General features: G+C 58.7%; 1 protein-coding gene across 2 annotated transcripts in view; it reads right to left on the bottom strand.

The window, feature by feature from the left end:
* ZBTB16 (zinc finger and BTB domain containing 16) overlaps nt 1–25331 on the bottom strand; it is a 58997-nt gene that overhangs the window by 6984 nt on the left and 26682 nt on the right. The window contains exons 2-3 of one of the 2 annotated variants that reach the window (XM_074162381.1): nt 23441–23538; nt 14456–14542 (exon numbers count right to left, since the gene is read on the bottom strand). In XM_074162381.1, coding sequence (XP_074018482.1) covers nt 14456–14542; nt 23441–23538 — 185 coding nt within the window. The remainder of the gene's footprint in view (nt 1–14455; nt 14543–23440; nt 23539–25331) is intronic. The other variant, XM_074162382.1, reaches the window with a different exon arrangement.

The following is a 25331-nucleotide window of genomic DNA, read 5'->3' on the forward strand; positions in this document are numbered from 1 at the left end:
AAATCAAAAAAAATGATAAAAAAAAAAGCAGGCAGCTCCGAACGGGCCGTGCGAAGCAAATCCCGAGAGGTATGCGGCCCCGCGGCCCTCGGCGGCCCCGGCGGTGACAGCAGGACGGGTCAAAGGTCCCCGGGGCTGAGCCCCCAGCGCCGTGGCCAGCTGCGGAGCGGAGGCCCCGGCCGGCGGGACGCCGGCCCCGATAAATCTGCCGCCAGCAGCCCCCGCTGGGGCCGGGGACAATGGGCTCCCGCAGGGGCGGAGGGCAGGACAATGCCGCCGGGCCGGCGCGCGGGGCCGTAACAAATCCTCCCTGGCACCGTAGGGCCCTCATTTGTGAAACTAATTGGCCCCCGCTTGAAAAAAAAACGGGCCGGCTCTGGCAGTGATGGGGACGAGCTGCCTCCTGCACGAGGGGGTGCACCGGCCCGTCCACGGGGACAGAGCGGGACCCCCAGTAGATGGGCATCCCACGGGGTGCTGCCTGCCAGGACCCACCGAGGGCAGTTTTAAATTGTATTTATATTTTTCTTTTAGATAATGCATTAGTAAATAAACAAACCCCGTGAATGGGGAGGTGGCCGTGCCCTGACACAGCTGGTGGATCCACCTGGGAGCAGCCGCTCCCCGAGAGCATCCGTGGGGTGCGAAGGCTGATGCCAGCCTGGCGTGGGGGCAGAGGATGCAGGAGATGTCCCCGCATCCCTGTGTCCTCCATCCCTGCATCCTGCATCCCTGCATCCAGCCCAGCCGCGGGATGCAGGGGACCAGTGTTAGGCATCGCCAAGGACCACAGCACCAGGCAGGGTCTGCCGGGCACTGTCCTGCTGTGGGCGCTCAATGAACTTGAATTTCTGTATTATTTCTTTAAGCTGCACGCGCAGCCATGTCCCATCTTTGGAGAGGGAATGGGATATGGGGAAAAAACGGGAAAGCTCGTGAGAGGGTGCCTAGGCTCCCACCCCAGGCACATCCCTGGGCTCCCACCCGCAGCAGCCCCGAGCCAGCCCTCAGCCATCAGAAGAAAAATCACCCCCGATAAAGCAGCGCCGCCGCCCCAAACCACCGAGAGACGGATTTATTCATTTCCCTGACGTTTTAATGGTTTCTCCCCTTTTTGCGGGAAGATGATTACAAATTAAGCGGCATTTAAACGCTTTTTACTGTCAACAATTAAAAGGGGTGAAGGCGGGCGAGCAATTCATTCCCCGGGAAACGCAGCGGCTCTCGGCGGGCGCCGCCGGCCCTTCCCTCTACTGTACCCTGCACAATGGCCCCCAGCGCGCCATTAATTTCGCAGGACGTTCAAAAGCAAATTAAAATATAAAAAGCCCCCTGGGCACAAAGATAGATACCGAGGGAGGGGGCAGCACAGGTCAAGCTCGCAGAATTAAAGTCTTAGCAACCGGGGAGGTGGCGGCGCAGCCCTGTTTTGTGCTCGGCAGCACCCTCACCCCCCATCCCCGGTTTTGGGGATCTCCATCAGACATAGCGCTGGCGGCCGTGACCGTGAATCGATGCTGCCGTGGAGTCCGGGGGCAGGTTGGGGTTCGGATGCTGTGGGGGCAAGGGAGTTTTAAACATCAGATGGTCCCAAATGTGGTTTTTTGGGGATGGATGGCTGCTGGAGGGAGGAGAAGCCCTACGGCAGCATCCTGGAGCCACACACCCTGGGTCTCCGGTGCTCGCTCCCGAAGAAGCACCATCGCCGGGGATGCAAAGATGAGGAAGATGCGACGCGTGACATCCAGGGGTTTTTCTGCCCCGGTCCGGCCTGTGGCAAGGGATGCTGCTGGCATCGCGGCGTCCAGCGTGGCGCCATCCCCCACCCGCTGCCTCCGCCGGGGAAGGAATGAAAACCCGACCCCACGCAGGGCCAGGGGGTCCCATCGGGAAGGAGCCGCGCCGCCACGTTTGGGATGCGGGAGGAGCGCCGGCGGGAGAAAGGCGACACGTCCCCTTTAAAAGGAAATATAATTTACAGTGTGCAGCCAGGCGGCCCATAGTTTCAATCTCGTTTACTATAGAGAAAACTCTGCTAGCTGTTCTCTATCCCACAAATCCGATTTAATCAGACAAGCCAGCCAGCGTGGCTTGAAGTAAAAACGGATAATTAGTAAACAGAGAGCTACTTCAGTGCTTCATTGGCATTCGAGCCGGGCTAGTGTGTCGCATTTAAAATGCAGTCTGATGAAGTTTACAAAATCAAACCATTTGTTACTCCTATTGAAGAGGCTTCAGGCCACTTGCAATTAAATTGGAATTAGTGCTCAGAATGAGATACAGCAAATTCATACTAAAAAGGGATCTGACTTTCAGACATTTGACTTCAAGTTTCCCCCCCGCCCCCTCCCCGTGCCTGTGCACGCGCCTGCGCGGTCCCCCCGGCTCCGTGCCACCACCCGGCACGGGCCCGGACCCCTGGAGCAGGGAACCGGGGGATGCTGCGGCAGGAGGGGAGGGGACCCGAGGGGACCGGGGCCGCTGCACCGGCGAAGCATCCTCTGCCGAGCCCCCGCTGCGGCAGCGTGGTGCCGGCACACGGAGTCAACGCCGGGATGCGCAAACCAAACCGCCCTTCCCTGAGCTCTTCCCGTAATGCTGCCATCTCCCCCTGCCCATCCTCACAGCCACGTCACCGGGCACCAGAACCACGGTGGATCCTCCACCCGCTGCAGCCACAATCAATAGCACCAGGAGCCCGTAATCACCGGCCACGCTGGGAAGGCTCCGGCGTCAGGTGCAGGCACTGAGGGACGCCGAGGGAGCCCACCATGAAACCCCCAAAGCCTCAGCCCCCATTCTGAAAATTCGGGGTCTCCGACGGGACTCGCTCCTCCTTCAACCCCCACATTTCACGCCATCTCTTACGTGATGCACGTGCCAGGGAACTGCACTCAAACCACCATTGACCTCGGGATGGGGGCAGGTGGCTCCCAAACATTCCAGCCGTGCAGAACAGGAACCTGAGGGCCGCTGGCTCCTACCGGATGAGATTTTGGGGATGTTTGACGTGTTTTCGCCAGTGTGTCAAGGGCTCCCCACCAGCCTGCACGCCCCGGGCAGTGCTGCCCGTTGCAGGCGAGCAGGAAAAGTAGTGTTAGGGGAGGGCAGTGGTTTTAGCATCCTCGGGGCCATGGTGGCAAGTGGGTTACACACCCCCAGTGGCTTTGGCACGGGATGGCCACCCACTGCCCAGTGGCAGATGCTGTGGTCGGGGCTGGGCAAGCGATGGCCACCCTGCCAGGACAATGCCTGCAAGGACGGGACCGAGAGCCGTTAGAGCCAGTGGGGCTTAAGGACACACTTAAGGCCCCGGGCTCAGCTGGTGATGCCACGCATGTCCCGCTGGCACTGACCTGAGGAGGAGGAGGAGGAGGAGGAGGAGGATGGGCGAGGAAGGACAGGCAGAAGCAGCGGGCACCGTCACGGCCCTGGCGATGCCAACACTGAGGTTGAGTTTTGCCCCGGGAAGACAGGGAACGTGCGCTGCTCGGGGTAAGAAGATTAACCCAGTTTCTGTGCCTGTTTTCGGGATTATTATGAAACCAAAAGCAGGGTTTTTGGAGGCATCACCGAAGAAAACCCACAGGGCGGAGGAGCCCCTCCCCACACGATGCCTGGACACGCACGTATGGACACAGGGGGTTTTGTGGTGTCACGCTGGGATGGCAGAGCCAGCCCTTCCCGACCCCTGGCAGTGGAACAGAGGTGCCGTTGGGTGGGTTGGCTGGACCCCCCAGCCCCCCCTGGCCCCCGCAGCCTTCGTGGTGCAGCAGAGAGAAGGGGGACACAACCGCCCAACCAGAAACTCACGTTTGGTGCCAGAGTCACCAAATCATCCCGGTTTCAAAGGCTGCCTCTGGACTCCACCGCTCGGCTCGCGTGCTAATTAACATCTTTATGGAAGGCAACTTCTCCCAAGGGGGCAATTGTTGGATTGTTATTATTTACTTGGAGATGATGCAGCTTTCTTCCCAACTTTAACCGACTTTGGGAAATTAATCCTTAAAAAGCGGGCAGCGCCACCTGCTCTCCTGCCGCCGGTTTTCCTGCGGGGCTGGACCTGGCAACAGGCGGGCAGAGCATCCTCCCGGTGCTGCCAACACCAGGAGAAACCCCAGCCTCTCAGAGCAGCTGCACAGCATTTACCTTGCAAGCACAGGGAGTTAACCCCCCCCCCCCAACCCCAAAATGCTTCATTTTCCGCTCCCGAGCGATGCGCGGGGCCGTTTCCCGCCTGGCTGCAGCCCTGCGGGACGCCGGGGAAGAGGATGCTCCGGTCCCGGCGCCCGCAGCAACGCGGGGAGCCCCGAGCCCCAGCTCTGGCGCAGAGGGGTGATTTATTCCAGGGGCCATCTGGAGGCGGGGGACAATGCGGTCCCGCATCCCGGTGACCCGGCGCATTAGTCACACTCTCCCCGCTCGACCCCTTTGAGCGCGGCAGGACGGGAGCATCCCCGTCTCTCCTTCCTTTCAGGGGGCCCTCTGCTCCCCCCTACCCGGTGCCATTGGCGGCACCTTCCTCAACCGCCCTGCCTCTCCATCACCATCATCATCCTCGCCTCCCTTCACTGTGTGTCTCTGCGATTGCTCGGGCAGGAGCGATGAGGAGGGAGTGGGGAGGGCAGGAGCCCGGTGACTATTAGCAGCGGCGGCTTTATGGCAACAGGCACACAGCACATTCGCCTCGTGCTTCGCGGAATATAAAAGCGCCGAAACATTTTAATTTTAAATTCTTATCATTGAATTTACTGCTTTTCTCTTGCAATGATTTGTGTTGCTTTTTAATTTTTACAGTCTCTACAGAAGCCAGATGCTACCGCCTCGGGCCAAAATAATAAAAACCCGCCGCAGTCGCGAGTTACAGAACAAAAAGGAACCGCGCGGCTGACAGAAGTTAATATCTCAATTTAACAGTGCTGCTCCGCTAATGATCCTTTGATATGTGTTTATTTAGAAAGGTCTGATCTTGACCTTGAAAGCAAACTAAACCGCAAAGTCTTTATGAGGGGAGAGAAAGACGTTATTTATAGACGGGCTTTGCGTCAATCACGGCGGCAGCTGGACCCACGCTGGGCCCAAACCGGGTGCTGTTAATCGAGGGATGCGGTTTTTGGGGGGGGGGGTGTCGGCTGCCGAGGAGGACCAGGGTGTCCCCATCCCCAGGGCAGGACACTGAGCCCACACACAGGGACCTGTCTGGGACCCAAGGGATGCGGGGGCTCCTGCCAGGGATGCTCTCCGGGGGGGACAGCATCGGTCAGGGGTGCTCCCGTCCCCAGCAAAGGGGACAAGCGACCCCCCAGCATCTCCTGCCCCAGCCCTTCTCCCCAGCTCCCGGAAAGAGCCGCCTTCGCCCCCCAGCTGCATCCTGCCCCCCCCGACGGTGGTCCCCAGGCGCTGGAAGGATGCTCAGCATCACCCACAGCTGCCCCGACAGAGCATGAGGGGGTTCTCCTCCCGAGGAAACCCAGCGTTGCACAAACCTCGCCTTTGGAAACACAAATCAGACCACCTTTTTCAGGGCAAACCCCTATTTACTGCATTTACACCCCTCAGCCGGGGGAGGCGGGAGCTTCCCAAGCCCCCAGCGCCCGGGAACGCGCTGCGGGGGTTTTGCACCTACGCTGCCCCGCGCCTTCCAGCCTAATTTCTACTTTTTCAGTTCGAACTGCTGTTGGAAGACGTTCGCAAACCCCAAAGCCTTCTGGCTGAAGCTGGAGACAGGCCCTCCTCGCAAAGACATCCCCCAAAGCCTTTTCATTGTACGGAATATCTATCAAAATAGATCAATATAAACTGGCGGCCAAAGACGGAGCCCGTCAATGGGGAAAAACCTTCCCTTTTGAGCACCACGAGGCATTTTGGTGCCTGGGACACCCCGTAACACCACAATGGCGGGATCTGTGCCCTGTCACTGCCCAACAAAGCCAGGGGGAGATGGGGACATCACCAAAAGCCCCTCCGCACCTCGGCTGGGGGACAAACACTGCCTTCAAGCCCCCCTCGGTCCTGCAGCCGAGCCAGGGGAGACAGGCGACATCACACCCTCCCAAACGGTCTTGATTTGGATCCCCAAAGGAGCCGGCCACGGCGATTTGGCCTTAACGCAGGTGTGAAAAACGGCAAGGGCAGAGCCGGGAGAAACTTTTCCTGGGAAGGGGAAAAGCATGTAAGAGCTGGAGGTGTGATTTTCCTCCATGGGGACCCGGCGTGCCCCAGAGCTGGCGTCGCACCAGCAGAGGGGACAACGCTCAGGGAACCGAGTGTGCTCGGATGAGCCTCGAGCATCCAAACCCCTTGCTCTTCATCATCCTCGGCAAAATCCAGCCTTTCCCTCCTTCAGCCCCTGAAGGCACAGATGGAAAAGCCGCCCTCTTTCCCGGCAAAACAAACATCACTCGACCAAAATGCACCAGTCCGGCCGGTACCCACGAGCAGCATCTCCCCGCAGTGACATTCCCTGCTAAGCCCATCCCAGCGTCCTCCATCCTGGAGAATCCCGGACCCATCCCTGCCCTTCCCAAGGATGAGTGCTTCCCCCGGGGCAAATCTCAGCAGTGTTTCTGGCTGCCCGATCAGAAGGGGAATGTCCTCTCCTCCCTGACTCGCCACCACCGCACCAGCTCCCCACGTTTCCTCTGCCCCATCGGAATCTGGAGCTAAACCAGCTGAAAAAATACTTTCACTTTCTGTTGAAAACCTGACATATTTTGCCCATTGCTTTCCCAGTGATAGTTAAATTCATGCATTAGACACAGCTCTGTCATTAAATGCGGAGCTCCAGGGAGGAGACCAAGCCCTCACCGGCATTTCTGCCCCACTGAAAGCCACCCCCCATCTCTTTTTGGACAAATAAACTCCCCTGTGAGCATTTCCCAACCAGCACATGAGTCTGGGCACATGTTTTTCCCTGCCAGGAGGCTTTTAGGGGACAGCAGACGATGTCCCCAGTTGGTGGTGTTATGTCCTGCCCTCCGTGGTGCCCGCACGCTTTCCTGCAGGGCTGTGACATCCCACCCCATGGGAGACCATCACCATTGTCACCGCCATCACCATTGCCACCATCCCACCTGGCACCGAGCATCGCCCGCCCATCGCCCACCCACTCCACCATCCCTCCTGGCCAGGGTGGTACCACTCCGGTACCCCCCGGCCCCACAGATCAAACGTCGATGAAAGGAGCCTTTTGGTGGCCACCCCCGGCCCAGCAGGGCCAGTGGAGCCACCGGCTGCCGCCAGGCACAAAGCCGGGATTCGCAGCATCCACTTATTATTCCTGCACCCCCATCATTTAAAAAAAAAAAAAAAAAAAAAGAGAAAAGATGAAAAGGCCCCCTCGGCAAACCCGGGGAGATGCGAAACGGTACCGAGAGCGGCCTCCCCCCAGTTCTTGAGGGGCTTCTTTTTTGTAAAGCGGGGAGACGCGAATCCCGGGGGGACAAAAGTAGCTGCTAAGGTAAGTTAAACCTTGTCGAGATGAACTTTCCTGCTACTTTTAATTAAAAGTTCTTTGGAATTAAAAAGGACACTATTCAGGAAAGGCTGAAAAAAAAAATTCATTGACACCAGCCCGCCCCCCTCCCCTTTTTCCCAAGGAAAAGAAAAAGCTGTTTTTGTGTGTCTGCTCACCCAGCCCGCACTGTACAAAAGGAAGCGGATTTGCAGCAAGACACACGAGATGACCCCCTGACCCCGAGCCGCTGAAAAGTCCTCAATGGCATAAATACCAGATAATCAATCACATACCAGGAGGGCCGGTCCCCCTGCCCTCGCCCCCACCGCCGGGTTTATGAGCGATGCACTGTAAACGGACACCGGGAGGCCCCTCTCGGCATTCCTCCGCCGGACCCGCAGCCGTCCCTTAGCCGTCCCCTGCCACAGCGCCCACCGTCCCAGGGGAGCCTTTTCCTCCCTGCTCCGCAGCCCAGGAGCCCAGGGGTGCCAGAGGCATCTCCCTGCTCCGCAGCGACGGCCGAGCATCCCCCAAGGCACGGCGGCACAGCCAGTGACCAGAAACCGGGGAAAAAGCAGCCCAACCTACAGAAAATTTGCTTTTTTGGGTGTTTGTCATCTTTTTGAAGGCTCCACGGGTTCCAGCCGTGACTGTACCCCACTGGTTTCCCCTACGGGGGCTCTGACAAGCACCCTGAATGTGGGCTCCCAGGTCCCCCCCCGTGCTCCAGGGGCAACAATGGACCTTAAAGCCTTCAAGGGAGGGAAGGAAAGAAAACACATTTGCTGAGATACTGCACTGGTTTGGTTAAATGGGGAGCCACTCGGCAACTAAATTTGATAATGCTTTTGTCCGCGGGTCAGAGGTTAAATATGTTCACACTAATCCCCTTCATCTAGAATTAAAGGACAAGAAAGATTTCTCCGTAGCTTAGCGAGAGGGCTTTTCTCATCGCGCTTTAAATAGTATTTGCAGAGGAAAATTACAGGCCGGGCACTGGCCGGGACGGGGACGCGCGGCTCGGCCACCTTCCCGTCCCCCAGCAAACCCGCCTTTGGCAAACCCTGCCATGGTGCCAGCCCCGGCCCCACGGCGCTGCCCCCCGGCACCGGGAACGGTCGGTGGGGAGATTCCCGCTGCCAGGAATGCGCCCCAGGACAGGGGGTTCAGGCGCTGTCGCAGGACGTTACTGTCAGACAAAGGGGCTCTGTCCTGCGCCCCCCAGCACCCCCCGGCCGGGGATGGGGCTAATGAGGCTGACGACCCCGCTCTGTGCACTCGCTGTGAGCTCCCGGTGCGCTGCGGCCGCGCTCGGAGGTGGTGGGGGCAAAACCAGTGGGTGCGGGACAGCCGCTGCTGCCGGGAATTACACTGCCAAGTGATGGGGGCTCCCAACGGGAAGCCCAACCGTCCTAGCCTTCGTTTTTACCAAAATAAGCGTTTGCAAAACCCACTTTCCTCTAAAGACATGAACTGGCGTGGGAAGGGGGGTTGGACTAGATGATCTCCAGAGCTCCCTTCCAACCCCATGCGACTCTGTGATTCTGTGAAGGGCACCCGGGGCACGACCTGGGAAGCACCGGAGCGGTGATGGGCTCCAGCTGAACACTCACGCTCGCCCTTCCCTCCCCTTTTACCCTTTCCAGTCCTTTTTGCAAATAAACTTGGCCATGAGAGTATCAAAACCCCCAAGGCTTCACGTTTTGGGTGCTCGGGGATTGCTCCGTCTCGCCCCCCCTGAGCTCATCCCGTCCCTCCTGCCCCGGCTGGGGGCTGGAGCCAGCGAGTCCTGCTCCCTCTCCAGCAGCCGAAACCAAGCATGGAGTATTCTTCCCAAGGTTCTCACAAATCCCTTTGCCGGCGATGCTGCGCACACGATGCCGCATGTGGCACGTGGGGCTCCAGCCAGATGCCTGTACCCAAAAATGTCACAGCAGCCACAAAAGCATCTTCATCACCATTATTTCGTGTTTTCAGCTGCTGCCGAAGCCACAACCCCCCGAGGGTGCCTCTGACAGCAGCTCCCCCAGCACCAAATCCAGTTTTCCCAGGTTGGTGAAGGACTTCCGCTGGGCACTGCCGGCACTGGAAGGTGCCAGGAACAAGGTCTTGGTGCCCTCCACGCACCAACCAGATTCGTTCCCGAACAGCAGCACCAAGTTTCTCTATTCCCGCGCATCACGGGGCATTCCTGCCTCCTCCGTAGGAACCATGATCCTCGTGCCTGACTCCAAGCCCATCCTCAGCCTCCAACCGAGGTGCTGGGGGAGGGCAGAACATGGAGGAGCGATTCCAAACCCCAGCATCCAAACCCCACGCTTGCATCCAAGAGAAATCCCGCGAAGCATCGCCCGGGCATCACCGCTCAGCATTGCCCGCGCTCCCCCAAGCCGGGCCCGGTGGCTGAGGCGAGCACGGGAGGGATAATCACCTCCCCGCTCCTCCACACCTCCACAGTGCGTTATCCCCAGCTACGGAGAAAAATGCCATCCGGCGGAATTTCCCCCAGAAGCCTTGTGGAGCCTCACTGAAAACTCTCAGGAGCGCCGTGAAAGGGCATCAGAGAGCCAGGGGCCACTGGGCTGGTTTCGGCGAGGAATCGCAGCCAGGCACCGCTCCGACCGAGCTGGGGGAGAGGATGCAGCGAGACCGGGGGGAATCGCATCCCCCAGGGACAAGCTACTGGAACAGGGATGTGGCAGACGGCTGCGGGTGGCCAGGGCCACCACCGAGATGAGCTCGGCACATCCTGGCGCATCCACGGATGCATTGGGATCCACGGCCCACGGTGCCGAAAGGAAGGCGAAAGGGATTTATGCCTGTGCAGAATTTAAAGTTCCTGTCACCAAACTTGCACCTTATGTTCACACACTCCAAAACCTCCTTAATTTCCAACCAGGAAAATCCCAGTGTGAGGTACGGCCGCGGCATCACAGGTGTTTTTGGGGCGGGTACCATTTTGAGGCAGAGAAAGTGAAGCAGAAGAAGGGAGATGAAGACAAACAGGTAATTAATTGGCCTAAATGTGAATTTCCCAAGAGCAGAGAGTCGGCGCGTGCCCATGTGCCAGCCCAGCCCCCGCGCCATCCCCCCTTCATCCCCCCCGGCTCCCACACATCCCCCAGCCCATAATGGGGCTGCTGGGATGTTCCTCCATGGAAAAACGCCAAGTGCTCTGGCATTTAAAAAAAAAAAGAAAAAAAAAAAAAAGAAAAAGAAAAAAAATCCCTCTGCGCCTTGTTTAGAACAGGAGCAGAGTATTTTTTGGGGGGGAAAAAGAGTTTCCTGAGCAGCCGCAGGGGCACTGTACCCGGGAGCATCCCGCCGGGTCCCCGCTGCCCTGCACCGAGTTCCCCTCCCTTTGCACCTCCGCTCCCACCGCATGGCTGTTTCGAATCTCTAAAATAATGTGACAAGTTAATGATGGCACAATTATCTAAATGTTTAACAGACATGTTATCTAAGTGAATCGGATTGAGATTCCATCCCGCTGACAATAAACATCAATGGGAGAGCAGAAAGTGATAGGCAAATTATCGCCAACCCTGCAATTTCAATGCTATTAAATTTGGAGGAATAACAGCCCTGAGGCCTGTAAACTCTGAATAAAATAGACCCTTGTGTTTGGCCAACTATTAAATCAAAACGCTACCAACATCCCGGCAAAAAAAAAAAGGCAAAAAAGAAAAAAAAGGCAGGGGGGAAGATTTATAGCTTTTCAATTTTCACTAACACGTTGGGTTTATTAACTCTTTTCCGCTACTCGTGCCCTGGTGCCGGCGTCACTAGGCGGGGAAGGCAAGGGATGTGGGATGAGGATGTGGGAGAGGGATATAGGAAGGGGATGCGGGAGTGGGGGAGAGGGATGCGGGATGCGAGAGGGGATGCAGGAGGGGGATGCCGGCGAAGGCTCCCGCGCATCCCGGGGACGCGCCAACCTCACAAATCAAGGAGTCAACTCCGTGCAGAAGCAGCCCCACTCTGCTGGGCTCCGAGCGTGCCCGGGTGAAGCGGGGTGAGAGTCGGTGGGTGCTGCCCCGTGGACCAGGGGGGCCGCCCAGTGCACACGCTCCCGCACGCTAATGGCCCTGGCACACGGCGGGGAACCCGAGACGAGTCACCTCTGATATTTATAAAAGCGGGCGACAAGCCCGAGCCCCGTTAGCACGAACCCCGAGCATCCCGAGGCCCAGCAGAGCGGGCTGGGGGGGGATCAGGCTGCCTTCTCAATGTATTTTGTTTTTTCCTCTACATTTTAGGAGAAGGGTAAGGAATTTTCCAGGCTCCCCCCACCCCTCCCCGGTGTGGCACCGAGCTTGTGCTGCTCGAAGATGAGCCAAAACAGTTGCTGCTTTTCCTATTGCTGCGGGCTGGGGGCCAAGGACAGAGCGCGCCCGGAGAGGGCGTCACAGCCCCGAGCCCACGGGGCCGTTGGCAGCGCTCAGCCCGCTCCGTGTTTACAAGCACAAACTATTTTTTCCTTCTTTTTTTTTTTTCTTTTTTTTTTTTTTACCTCTGGTCAGAAAGCAGGGCGTAGGTTTTCTGCTGCTGGAGGCAGCACACGTTCACCGGTGCTGCCGGGTTTTGCACCGTCCTTCGGAGGAGCAACGAGGGCAACGGGGGGGAAAATACATGTGATAAAGGGGGGTCCTGGATCCTGACCGTCCACCTGAGAAACCGCACCACATGCTGAAAAACCCACCAAGAGTCCTTTGTCTTGGCCACCCATCGCAGAAAAGCTCCAGCCCACCCAGACAAGCAGCGAGTGGTCACGGACGGGTCCCACATCCACCCCTAAACACCACGTTTTCGAGCAAAGTGGGTGCATTTGGTCAGTCTGTCCCAGACGATACAAAACCCTGTGCAGTTTTTGATGCCACCCTTGAGGGAATCTACCAAAAAACAGCTATTTTTTTTTCTGGGGAAAGCTGAAAGGTCTTTCCCCAACCGACCTGCTGCTAAGGGTGAAGGGAGGGCATCCAAAAAAAAACTCGTTTCAGGGAGATGCCGCTATTTGGGCAGGGGGTTAATTATAGCGCCGCGGGGGGGGGATGCTGCGTGCCAGGGCAGGGCTCTGTGTGCCACTGAGCAGAGGAAGCCATTCATTTCAGTGTTTACAGCTGGCGGCGGTGATGACAAACCCACCCCGCAGGGTTACTGTGCCCCCCTGCCACCCTTCCAGCTCCGGCTCCATCCAGCCCCCAGGACGTGGCGACCCAAGGGGCTCTAATCCCCGAGAAACCGAGTTGGTGACCAGCTCGGCATCCGCGAGGTGGTTTGGGAGAAGGCATCGTCAGGGAGATGCTCAAAGGTGCCTGTTCCTGGAGTGATGCAGCCCTGGGTACTGGGGGGAGCCAGGCTCCCACCGCCCACCCTGGGATGATCAATAGGTCTGGGAAATATATGGAATTGGGGACCCAGACACTGTTTGCTCAACCACCTTCACCTCCCTGCCCGGGCTTGAGTTGCTCATCCCTGAGCAGGGTCTGTCCCTCGGCTGTGCTGGCTGCCCCAGCGCAGCCTCCCCTTCCTCCTCCTCCTCCTCCTTCCACACCATCTGCCTTAAAAAGACTGTTATTGGTAAAACCCGGCCTCCCGTTGCAGGACTCGGGATACAGAGGGCAATTACTTCACAATTTATGGACTGGTGCTGGGCCAGCACGGCTCCGGTGACGGCCGGAGCTATTCCTGCCCCGTGACACAGCAATTCCATCGCTCCCCAAGTCCCTGGCCGGGCTCTCCCTGCCAACCCCAGTGCATTTGTGGCATTTCGCAGGGTTTTCAGTGCTGAAAGAGGAGCTTGTGCTCGGTTACGCCGCTCCCGGTACAGCACGGGGAGGAGCGGGCGCTTTTCCATGCCCCAGCCTGGTTTTTGGGGGGTTTAAAAGGCTCCACCTGGGATGGCCCGGATGCCAATTCCCCCGTGCCCCGTAGCAAACCCTTCCTGGGCAAGGTGGCTTTCGGGAGACACATAAAGGGGTCCTTGTGTGAGGCTGAAGGGCTGGGAAGCACAAGAGCTGAAAGGCGACAGCGGCCGAGTGCCGAGAGCCGCTTGGGGAGGGCGGAGGGAAGAAACCACCGGGCGTTTGCCCCGCCATCGTTCCCACGCGTCAGGGCTGAGCAATAAATTCCACGAGCTGCTGCCTCACACCCGTGTTTGAGTGGCAGGCGACCTGGGGCTCCCTCCCTCCTGCCAACACCGGTGCCAGGACGCCGAGTTAATTGCCTGAGCGGCCATGCCAGGCAGGACTGCCCCCCGGCAACCGCTCCGCTTGGGGCTGTAAACCCGAACGAGCAGTGGGGAAAAAGGTCTTTCTGTGCACAGATGGGTCCTGCCCATCCCAGAGCCCCATCCCCAGGTCCCAGGTCCCCAAGCATCCTCTCTGATGAGCACACCCCCCCGTGCAGACACTCGCACACACCTCGCAGCAGCGTGATGAACCCCCCCCACAGCTCCAGGCGCAATTATCCCTACAAATGCCCTGAGAAACAGGAATGCAACCACCGGCACAGGCTGGGGTTTGCAAACGATTCGTAGCTCATCGCTCTTGGGCTCCTGAGCACCCAAATGCTCCCGACAAGGGGTGTTAATCCCTCGGGAAGCTTCTCTTAAACCTGACACAGCAGGCGAGTGCTGGGCTGCTGGTCACGTTTTGGTGCACGTGGCTTGGGAAACCACGGGCAAGCGGCGTGAGGATGCTCAGGTCATGCTCCTCCTTCCACCAACATCCCTGCCACCAGCCCAGCAAAACCTGACTGAAGTAAGAAGTCGGCAGCAAACGCCCTTTGCAGCCGCCACACACAGACTCAAACACAAACCCAACCCAGAGCCCAGCAGAGAACGTAGCCAACTTACCTCACTCTAATTAAAGTCAAGAAAGGGGCCCGGGCAGGTCGGGAAGCGCAAAGGGTTAATCTCTCCGTGGGGCAAAAGGCCCCAAAGGCAGCCCTGATATCGGTACTGCGCCAGGGCCACGGGGGGGGACAGGGGGCACGTACCGGTGTGCGTCTGCCGGTGCGTCTCCAGGGCGTCTTCCTTCGAGAACTGGGCGCCGCACTGATCGCAGACCAGGGCCTTGGCCCCCGCTGGGAAGAGAGAGGGGAGAGGAGGGTTATTCCAGGGGTTCCCACCCCAACCTGCATGGGGACGTCACTGCTGGCACCGTCCCACCCGTGGGACCTGCGCAATGTGGGGGGTCATGTTCTGCATCCCCCCAGGGGAACCAGCGCCGTGCTTACCCCCCGGCCCTTGCACGTAACAGCACAAGGCACGATGAAGAGTTGCTTCCCAGGAAGAAACTAGATATTTGGGAGTGGGTTTTTCCCCCCCAAAAAAAATCATTAAACATCAATGCGTTTCATTAGCTTTGTAACTGAACTAATTGTGATTGGTTTCCTGCCCTTCCCATGGCAGCCGCTGCTGGTACCCAAGGGGGGTACCCAAGGACGGTATCTGAGGCTGGTATCCAAGGATGGTACCCAAGGGGGGTGCCCAAGGACAGTACCCGAGGATCCATCTGGCCAGAGACGCGGCTGAGACGACTGAGCGAGCAGCTCAGAGGCACCTTCGACCATTGAAGGGACATGTGCTATTGGGGGGAATTCTTAGAAAATCCGTATCAGCTCGTGCTGCTCGTTGGGGGCAAGGCAAACAACAGGATGCCCGGCGGCAGATAAGCAACTTCCAGATAAAAGCAGATGAACGATACACACCCCATCGGAGGCATCGCTGCCGGGACAAAGCTGCGTGCCCATTTCTTAGATTTCAAGGTTTGATTCATCTGTTGAGAGGAGCTGAGCGGTACAGAGCAGCCTTCAGGGCGGGGGGCATGGCTCCGCTGCATTTCCAGGGGTCCCAGCAGCCTCTCCCACCCTCTTCCCACCCCCCGGCCCCACAATGCGATGGGATTTGGAGGAAGGTGCACAGAACCGGCGGTGGGGAGAGAGGGAGGGGTATCACGAGATGCATTAAAAAGAGAATTCCTTCGCCTTTAAATTGTCTGGGTAACGGCTGGCTCGCAGGCAGAAATATTTGGCAGTGGTGAAATTAAAAGTGATAAATTTTCTCGCCAAGCGCTGATCGATAATAGAGGTCTCATCTGTTAATCAATACGACAGTCTGCCTGTTTACTGTGCATATGTTGTTCTCCGCCACCCTCGCCGCGATGTCAAGTTTGCATTCAAAACAACCCGGGTGTGCACGGGCCACATGGGCTGCTCCAAAGGGATAAATACACCCCGAAACAAGGGCTTTGGGGGGGACATGGGGAGGGCGGGGGGGGGGGGCAGCTCAGCCCGCACGTGCTGACAGGGATGCTCTGGGGAGCACCGTGCGGATGCGGGTGCCGCCGGTGGCACCCGGGGCAGGGAGAGGAGCGCGGCGCAGAGGGATGCTGAAGCTGTCGGGGGCCGATGGTTGCCCTCCGCCTGGCACCGGCGATGCGCAGCCGACAGTTGCCAAGGCAATGGCTCTCCATCGCCACTCCACGCCCTCCCGAGCCCCACCGCTGCGAAACGTGGGTATCTGTGAGGATACTGCCACCCACGGCAGCAACAGGTCCCCCCCGGGCAGAGCAGCATCAGAGATGTCAGGGGTCCTGGGCTCCGGTGGGGCCGGGACGCCCTGGGGCTGTGCCAAAAGTCTGGTTTGCCTTTTTTTGCCCCATTTTGGGTGGGGACACAGGTGGTGGTGGTGCCCCCTGCAAGCCCTGCGGAGGCACGGCCAGGAAGGGCAAAGGCGGCCGGCATCTGGCCCGGGGGGGGGATACATAAAAAATTCCTGGCGAGGCAAAAATAAACAGGGGGAAGGGCGGGAGGAGCCGGGCCCGCTCGCTTACATAAGGAAGCACAGCGTGTACCAAAACAGCGGACCCAAAAAAAGCCGGAGCTGTCAGAACAATGAGTACAGACGCGGGGCATTTTACAGCAGGCGCTGCCGTACAGTTTTATTTACAGTACCTCTTATCAGCGCGGGAACAGCACGCCGCCTGCCAATTTCCAAAGGCCAGGACTGCGTGTTCTTTCCCTCAAGTAGATGTGTACTCCAGGCGGGGGAATTTTTTTCTCTCTCTCTTTTTTTTTTTTTTTTCTCATCAGCAAAACAAAAACTGATACGGAGCCAGGATTCCTGTAATGTACACACGCTCGCCGAGAGGGGGGAGGAGGAGGAGGGGGAGGGAGGGCGGGCGGCGATTGAATATGTAAATAGTTCAAGGTTAATTTTACTATGTGAGTCACCGGGAAAAATGTCATCCAACATCTGAGCTTATTATAACAGGGATCAGAAAAAAAAAAAAAAACATCACCACCAGGGCTCGATGTTTGTTATTACGGGGAGTGGGACGTATCTGAGAGCGGCACAAACGGCGCCCGTGTCGGGGCTTCCTTCTCCCCGTCTCATGCATGAATCGACGTCCGGGGGGACCATCAGCCTCTCCCAACGCACACACCGGCTCGGGTGGGGGATATTTTTAGCCTGCGCCTGGTATCGCCCACAGCGCACAGATACCTCGGGATGATCTTCCTGACGGGACGGGACTCCGCGTGCTGCCAAGGACCAGCCGCGGCTCGGCGCGAGCCTCGCCGCTGGCACCCGCCTCCCCGCCGCACATTTATATCCGTGCGAGAAAATTTATAGCTCCTGCCTAATAAAGGTCCCCGTGGCGAGAGGCGGACGAGGAGCTGCTGCCTTTTCTGTCCAGCGCGATCTGCACAGTCATCGCCACCCCAGTGGCCCCCCTGCCGCAAGGTCAGCCCTGCCCGGGGACCGCCGTGCCCCCCCGGCACAGCCACAAGGAGGGACAGGCCTGAGATGACCCAGTTTCCCCCCAAAAGAAAGGCAAGGGGACGGTGCTGGCCAAGACAGGCAGTGCCGTCAGGGTTTAAAGCCGCTCTTGGGAATGGGATGCTCCAAAGGGTGAGCATGCCCGTGAGCATCCCCATGAGGATGTGGGCATCCCTGTGAGCCCAGGTCAGGGGTCCCGGCTCCCTCCGCCCACACCAGGGGGGCTCCGAAGCCAGAGCTCGTGGCGTTTCACCCGCTCCCACCTCCCAGCGCCCATTCTCTTTAATTACTTTATTGGGCAGGAGGAACGGGCTCTCCAGTTTTACATGGTGGGAAGCAGTAAAAGGCCCCGACCTGGCTCCTCCGCCGCAGCCCTGCCCTTAATTGCGGGGCTGCAGCCCCCCATGGCTTCGTTTCCCACCCCTCTCCCCAGAGAGGAGCCCGGGGGGGGGCAGGAGCAGCCGGCATCACTGTCCCCCTCCCCACCAACCCCACCAGGGACGAAACCAGCCTTTTCCAACGCCACGTCCCCCCCAAACATTGATGGGGCTGGGGGCCAATGGGCTGCGGGGAGAGGTGCTCCAAAACCACAAACTAAGGGGGAAAAATAAGGGAAAAGGAAAAAGAGAAGAGGAGGAGGAGGATGGGTAGAGGGGGATGAGAATGGGAAATCAGCGATTTCCCGCAGGCGCACGGGGAGGAGGTCGGAGGGGGAGGACCCGGCCCTTCCCCACCACAATTTTGCCCCCACGGTACAACACGACATCTATTCCTCTCCCTCCCCAGCACAGGGGATTAATAAAAATTTGGGATTATATATTATTAACAGGCTGTAATTGGCAAGAAGATGGAGGGGGGGGGGGAGGGAAATATGGATTAAAAAAAAAATTGCCAAGTAAATTTATGCACTGTCGTCGCTTTACTACCTAATTAATTCAGTAATTTCAAAAACAATTTTATTTATGTTCCATTTACCACATCAAAAGTGCAAAGAAAAAAAAGCACCAAACCACAGTGATGCTAAAATAATACCTCAAGGCATCTATTTTTAATCAGGGGAAAAAAAAAAAAAAAGAAAAAAAAAAAAAAAGAGCGGGCCCCGGTTTCTATACAATCTCTGCCGGGCAGACCACCAACTCGGGAGAGCGAGGCAGCCGAGCCCTGCGCGAGTGCCTTCCTGGCTGCCGAAAACAGAGCTTGTCAAAAAAAAACAAATCCATAATGGCCTGAGGCTCCTCTCCAATCTATTTTCTGCTCAGCTGGTTTTAAATGAAGTTATTATGAGTCATTAAAACACCCGCAAGCCTGTGGAAGTCAGCCAATTACAATTTTAAATTTAGCCTGTTCTCTACCCCATTCTCTTGTTTTCTTCTTTTGCCCACATCAAGCTGCTTTTTGATTTTTATTATTGCTGTTATTATTATTATTATTTCCCTTCTCCCCTGTTTCACCCAAGTGGAAGAGACAGTTGTGAAAATCTCTGTGCTAGAAAAATACGTCGGAGAAAGCCAAGAAGGGCCCAAAAAAGACCCAGCTGCAGAGCGGGCTTGGGCTTCAGGAGGCAAAACCAGCTTTGCCTCCTTTTTTCCCTAAGTGCCATCAAAAGGCAAGAATCCAGTGTGAGGGACAGAGTGAGGCGCAGGCTTTGGAGGGTTCCGAGCAGGTCCCCAACTGAAGCCGGGGGGGTTTCAGCCCCTCTCCTGGCCGAGCACCACAAGCATCCCTGGACCAGGGGCAGCTCTCGTGGGGAGGATGCTCCGGCAGCATCCTCGGGAAAGCACCTGGAATGATGGAGCCGGGGCTCGGGGGTGGGCGAGGGGAGAAAGAGCCACCACCACCATCAGCACCCAACGTTTGCCAGCCGGCGACACCGGCTCCCACGCCAGGAGAGCCGGAGGCATTGTCATATATATAAAAAAAATTTAAAAAATTCATGATTTTTAGCTTGGGCGCCAAAAAGAAGGCAGGTTCTTCCACAATTTCCCCTTCCCCCCCTGCCCCGCCAGCCCTGCTCCCCCCAGCAGCCCCCTCTCGGTGGGGAGAAATGGCCGGAGCCGCTCCGGAGCGAGGCCGGCGCGGGGAGCGAGCCCGGCGCGCTCTGCACAGCCCATAAAACTCCAAACAGCCTCCAGACACTCCCGCAATCGTCCTCCATCAAAACACTTTGTCTTGCATACAGAAATGCGGCGGGGCGCGCGCGGAATACCAAATCAGGCCGTGACGGTGCGGGGAGGCGGCTCCTTGGCAACCGGGGGGGCTCCGCCGCCGCCGCTCGACAGGAAACAAAATCTGTCAAGCCTGTTGGGCAAATGATAAACATTAGCGGTATTACAGAAAAAAAACCCAACCAACACAAAAGCCATGTAAATGGCTGGGGTGCGTGCGGGGAGGGATGGGGGGATCTCGCCACATTCACAGCCCCCCCCCAGCCCAGGGGGGTCTCCAGCGCCATGACCCCACGGGAAGTTTGGGAAGTTCCCCCCATCCAGTGGAAAGGCGGGGGCAGCGGGCGGCGATGGCCACGTAGGGCTGGGGGTGTCAGCACGATGGATGGGCATGGAGGGGGTGCGAGCCACAGAGCGAGGGGTCCTGGCACCCCCCACCTTTGGTAACAAGGGGAAGGCAAAAGAGGCGAGCGGGGAGAGGTGGCGGCGGAGGGTGAAAAATAAATATATTTCATCAGGTAAGGGCAGGGGGGGGGAGAAAGCAGCTGGCGCAGACCCAGCGGCCGGGTCCAGGAACCCAGCCAAAACAGGAGCTAAAAGCAAACCATATTCTTCTGGTCTCAGCTCAGGCTCTCGAGGCAGAGAGGATGGGGAGGGAGGGAGGGGGGGCGAGAGAAATGTATTTTTCATCAGCCAGTGTATAATTTATAAACAGCATTAAACAGTTTTTGTTTTCTTTCTTCCTCTCCCCCGTGTGCGCGGCTTGGCCGGCCGTCAAGCCTGCATTAATTTCTGCTGTGGGTACAGTGTGTTCTTGGATGCACATCTGCGGATGATCATAAACGCGGGAACGCTGGCAGAACATCCAGACCTGCCGCTGACATCACCCGGCACCGAGCGCGGGACGCCCGCCAGCCGGGGCGGGGGGGCCGCCCGGGAACCGCCGCTGGCCCCGGCCGGGGGGCACCCGCCCGCACCCCACCACCCCCACCGCCCCACAGAGAGAACGCCAGGCACGGGGTGACGCTCCTCAGAGAGAGATGGGTGGCGGCAGGATGAGCCCCCTCCCCAAAAACGAGCAGGGGGGATGCGCCCTTCCCTCCTGCCCCAGGTACCGTCCCCCCAGCACCCCCTGACCGGCCCCTCACCCAGTGGGACCTGGGGGCTTTTTTGCCTCCCCCCTCCCGATGACACAGGACGAATTGAGCATATTTGGGTGGGGAAGGACCACTGGCAGCAGGGCAGGGGGCTGAGAGCGTGTTGCCCATGCGCTGCCCACCAGGACCCCCAGTGCTGCCCACCACCATCCCCACACGCTGCCCACCACCATCCCTGGAGAGAAGGGCCACGGCAGCGGCTCCTGTGGGACGGAGAGGCAAAGCCAGGGGGGAAAAGGCAGAAATCTTCCTTCCCTCCCTCCCTCCCTCCTGGGGATAAACGCCCACCCAAAGCAGGCGGTTTGGTAACCACCATCCCAGGACGCGAAGGAGCATCACCACCTTGGGCGAGGACGCCCACCACGAAGCGAGCAACGGGGCTGGGAATGGCCTCCGAGGGGCAAACCGATGGCGTTTCTCAACCCCCACCACAACGAGCCGGGTTTCCCACCCCGCTTTCCCTGGCAATTCCTTTTCCTAGGAGGGGGGCAACACTTACTATCACATTGAGAGGTTTTTGGGAGCGCGTCTCTCCGCAGGCAGCGCGTAGGGAAAGGCTTTGCATGGCATTAAGGGCTTTATATTTACGCTTTATATTGGAGTGCAAACATTTGGCTGCGGATTTGCCTCACACCTGCAAGGCTGCAGCGATAACCCCCCCCGGCACCCGCCACCACGCAGGGGCACTGCGACCCCCCCTCATTAACTTAAATGCACCTTTATCACCAAATATCTCCCAGAAACGCTCGGTCGCGGAGATGCCAACCCCCATTTAATCCGGCATATCCCACCTTCGGCACGGGGGGGCTGCTGGAAAGGGGGTGCTGGGGGGGCACAAGCCATCCCGCCGGGATGCTCTCCCACAGGGCAAACTCCCAATGGAACCCGTTGTCCGTGGGTGCGGGGACAAGGCACCTTGGGAGGCTGCGGTGCCAAAAACAAGCCCTCGCGCCGTCGCTGCGGTGCGACCTGGCCCCACGGCGGGCGGGGGGAGGCGAGGGAAGAGGTGCAAAGGTCTCCTGCTTTAATAAATAACAGCGCTGGAATTCGCCACAAAGGCTGTTTGCAAGCGCAGGGCAGAGCTCTCCCCACCCCCCCCACTCCCCCCCCCGCCCGCCCTCGCCGGATTTAAAAAAAAAAAATAAAAAAATGAAAAAAAGCCTCCCGAGTGCTGCGCGATGAGAGGCTGGCGCGGCCCGCACTGTACATACTGTACCCACAACGCTGGCCGCCCGCCAGCACCGGCCACGAGCCAAAGCCACCGTCACAAACACCAGCCGCGCGCGCCAGCGCCGGGGGGGGGACACCAGCATCCTAGGGAGCAGCACTGGGCAGGGGGGGAGCAGCATCCTGCACCCCAGTCACCCCAGTGCTGGGGGGAGCAGCATACTGGGGAGCAGCACCAGATGGGGGGACCAGGACCCTGCACCCCAGCATCTAGGGGGGACCTACATGCCACACCCCAGCACTATATGGGGGGGGAACAGCATCCCGCACCCCAGTCGCCCCAGTGCTGGGGGGACCAGCACCGCAGGGACCAGTGCCAGATGCGGGGGGGGGTGAGCATCCTGCACCCCAGTCACCCCAGTGCTGGGGGGACCAGCATCCCAGGGAGCAGCACCGGACAGAGGAGGACCAGCACTCTGCACCCCAGCAGCTGGGGGGGACCTACCTCCCGCCTCCCAGTGTCAGGGGTCACCAGCACCCCAGGGACCAGCGCCAGACAAGGGAGGGGGGATGAGCATCCTGCACCCCACCACCGGGGGGGGGACCAGCACCTCGGGGGCCAGCATCCTGCACCCCACTGTCAGGGAACACACCAGCACCCGGGGGTCCAGCCCCAGCAGCCTTTGGGCACCCTGGGGAGCTGGTGCCCATCCCAAGAAGTTGGGGGGGGGGGGGGGGGGGGGGGGAATGGGGTCGGGGCCAACTCCAACGCCCCAAAAAGCAGCACCCCCCTCCTGGCCAGAAGGAGCAAGGGGAGGGCAGCTCTGCGCTGGTCCCTTGGGAACGGGCAAGGTATCTCCCTCCCTGCGCCCCTTGGTACAGATAAGGGGCGGGGGGGGGGGAAGGAAATATGAATATAGGGAGGAAAATAGATTAAAAATATAAAAAAGAAACCAAAATACAATATATCTTCCGTGCAAAGCCACCTGTGAGCACAGCTTTGGCTGCGGTACCTGCCACCCCACCTGATTTGTCCTCAAAGGAGTGGGACGAGGACTCCCACCCCCATCTGAGCAAAGGCGTCTGGTGCTCACCTGCATTTTTTTTTGCATTAAACCCCCCAGCGGTTCATGGAGCTGCCCCCCCCGCGGGAACAGCAGCCGACATTGGCTTGCAGAACACACGCCTTCCCACCCGTGCGGCGTTCCAGCCCTTCCCTATCTATTTAATTAAAGGGCCTGCATCATGTGAACCTGCTCGTTAGATTCATTACGCAGAGAACGCCTCATTCCGCAGCAGTTTTGCTAATGGAGCTGCGGCGGGCGCCGGTAGGCGAGTGTCACGCTGCCGGGACGCGCGCGGGGGCCAGAGCCAAGGCGATGCTCACGCTGTGAGCGGGCCTGGACCATCAGCGGCTGCCCCGAACGCAGGGTCTGTTGGCCCAGGAAAATATTTCCCTAATTAAAGGAATTGAAAACAAACTCCAAAAAAAGAAAATTTAAATAAATCAAATTATGGGCAACTGGAGAACATGTTTGCAACGTGTTGTCCTGGGAAGGGCACAGCCTGCTCCGCACCAGCTCCTCTGGAGGAGATGCAGCGTCTTGGGGTGGGCATGGAGAGCATCCCCCCCATCCCAACCCCCAGCATCCCCCCTGTCCTACCCGCTGGCATCCCCCCATCCCGAGCCCCAGTGTCCCCCCCAACCCACCTGAGTGAGCCAGTAAGTGCATTCGCAGCCGCAAGCTGTCCAGGAACCGCTTCCCGCAGAGCTCGCATCCGTACGTCTTCATCCCGCTGTGCAGCTTCCTGGGGGGAAACACAGGGCGGGGGGGTTAGTCCTGCTGCGCACAGGGGAAACGTTATCTGAAATATTGCCTGGAAAATTCCCCATATTTCACCCAACGGACGCATCGCCCTGAATCGGTTGTGGCTCAAGAGGCCCTGGAGGAAGGGCACGGACAGGAGGCCCCCTGTGACCCCCCAGGACCGATGAGATGACCTTCTCCGGATCAATGTGCGTTAACACAACTATAGTTGGAGTCTTTTAATAAACCAAATAAATCTGAACTCTAGAGTTAATGCAAAGTACGTGCTGGAAAACCTCCTCCCTACGCACCAAGAGCTTTTGAAAAAGGTACTGTACTCAAAAAAAAAAAAAAAACCCAGAAAAATTACGAGGTTGTTTGCCTGCATTTCTAACTGAATCCCAACTTCCATCCAAATCCAGCCTGACACCAACCACAAGCGAAGGAGTCAACCTCCAGCTGCAAACAGGAAACGTGCCACTCACCCTTTCCTGGCACCAGGAGGCACCGGCTCAGCCTCGCCCCCAGCATCACACAACCTCCCGCTGCGTCCCTGTCCCTGTCCCTGTCCCCAATCCTGCATCCCCCATCCCCCATCCCACATTCCCTGTCCCGCGTCCCTGGTCCCACATCCCGCCGAGGGGCTGAGCATCCCCCAGTCCCGCATCCCCATCCCACATCCCACCGTGGGTCCGAGCATCCCCGGGAGCAGGGCTGGGCACCATCACGGGTACCAGGCCAGCATCTCCTCCCCTTGGCCCCCACGGCAAGACCCACATTCTCTCCCTCTCTGTGCCGTGGGGACGGTGATGTTCCCGCTGTGGGGAGCCCACAGCAGGTTGGAGCCCCTTTCGCAGACGGTGTTTGCACAGAATATCGTCCAAACCTACGGCAACTGACACCCCCCCCCAACTTTGCCCCATGAGCCACCACCGCCAGCCCAGGGCAACCCCTCCCAGACCCGCTCCCCCCACGGCAGAGGAGCACCCTGGGGCTGGCTCCCCCAAGACTGCACCTGGGAGGAATCACGCAGCCCCCGAAACGCCTGCCACAGGCGCTCTTCACTGTGTTTCTCCACGTGCTGGTGATAAATGGATGCTTTTGGAACACACCCCAGCTCCCCGGGCGAGAGCAGCACCGATGAAACCCACCCCCCCGAGCCACAAACGCCCCCAGCCACACCTCGGCTCCTGCGAGCCCTTCGTGCCGGGGACAGGGGCACGTGCGGAGTTTCGACATCGGATGCTGTAAACAGAGAAGTATTTGTGTGTGTGAGGAGCAGGGCAGCGAATCGCTGCGTGCCGACCTCTGCTCGCATCCACCATCTATCATCACTCCGCTACAAGAGCAGCATATTTTGATTGCCTTGTTGCCAAAGACAAAACAGAAACGGTCTTGTCCGGAGCTGGACGCCGAACCCTCCTCCCTCGGCCGCTCCCTGGGGAGGGCTCGGCCCCGGCCGGGCTCGGACGGCTGGCCTCCTGCGCACAGCCCGGGCTGGGGGGGACTTCGCTGGGCGGGAGCTTTATTCCTCCCCGGTTTTACTGGCGTGAAGCTGCTGCTGCAGCGAGCCCTACCAGGAGCATCCCTTCCAGCCACAGAGAGCCCAGAGACCCCAGCACAGGGTCCACCTCCCTCACAACTGTCAAAAGCAGCCAGCCTTGCATCCCATACTTCATCCCATCCCACATCCCAACGTGGATCCCATCCTGCATCCCATCCCACATCCCAACGTGCATGCCATCCCACATCCCACCACACATCCAAATGCACATCCCACCCTGCATCCTGCAT

This window comes from Numenius arquata, chromosome 22 (assembly GCF_964106895.1).
Source record: "Numenius arquata chromosome 22, bNumArq3.hap1.1, whole genome shotgun sequence".
Classification (NCBI taxonomy): Eukaryota; Metazoa; Chordata; class Aves; order Charadriiformes; family Scolopacidae; genus Numenius; species Numenius arquata.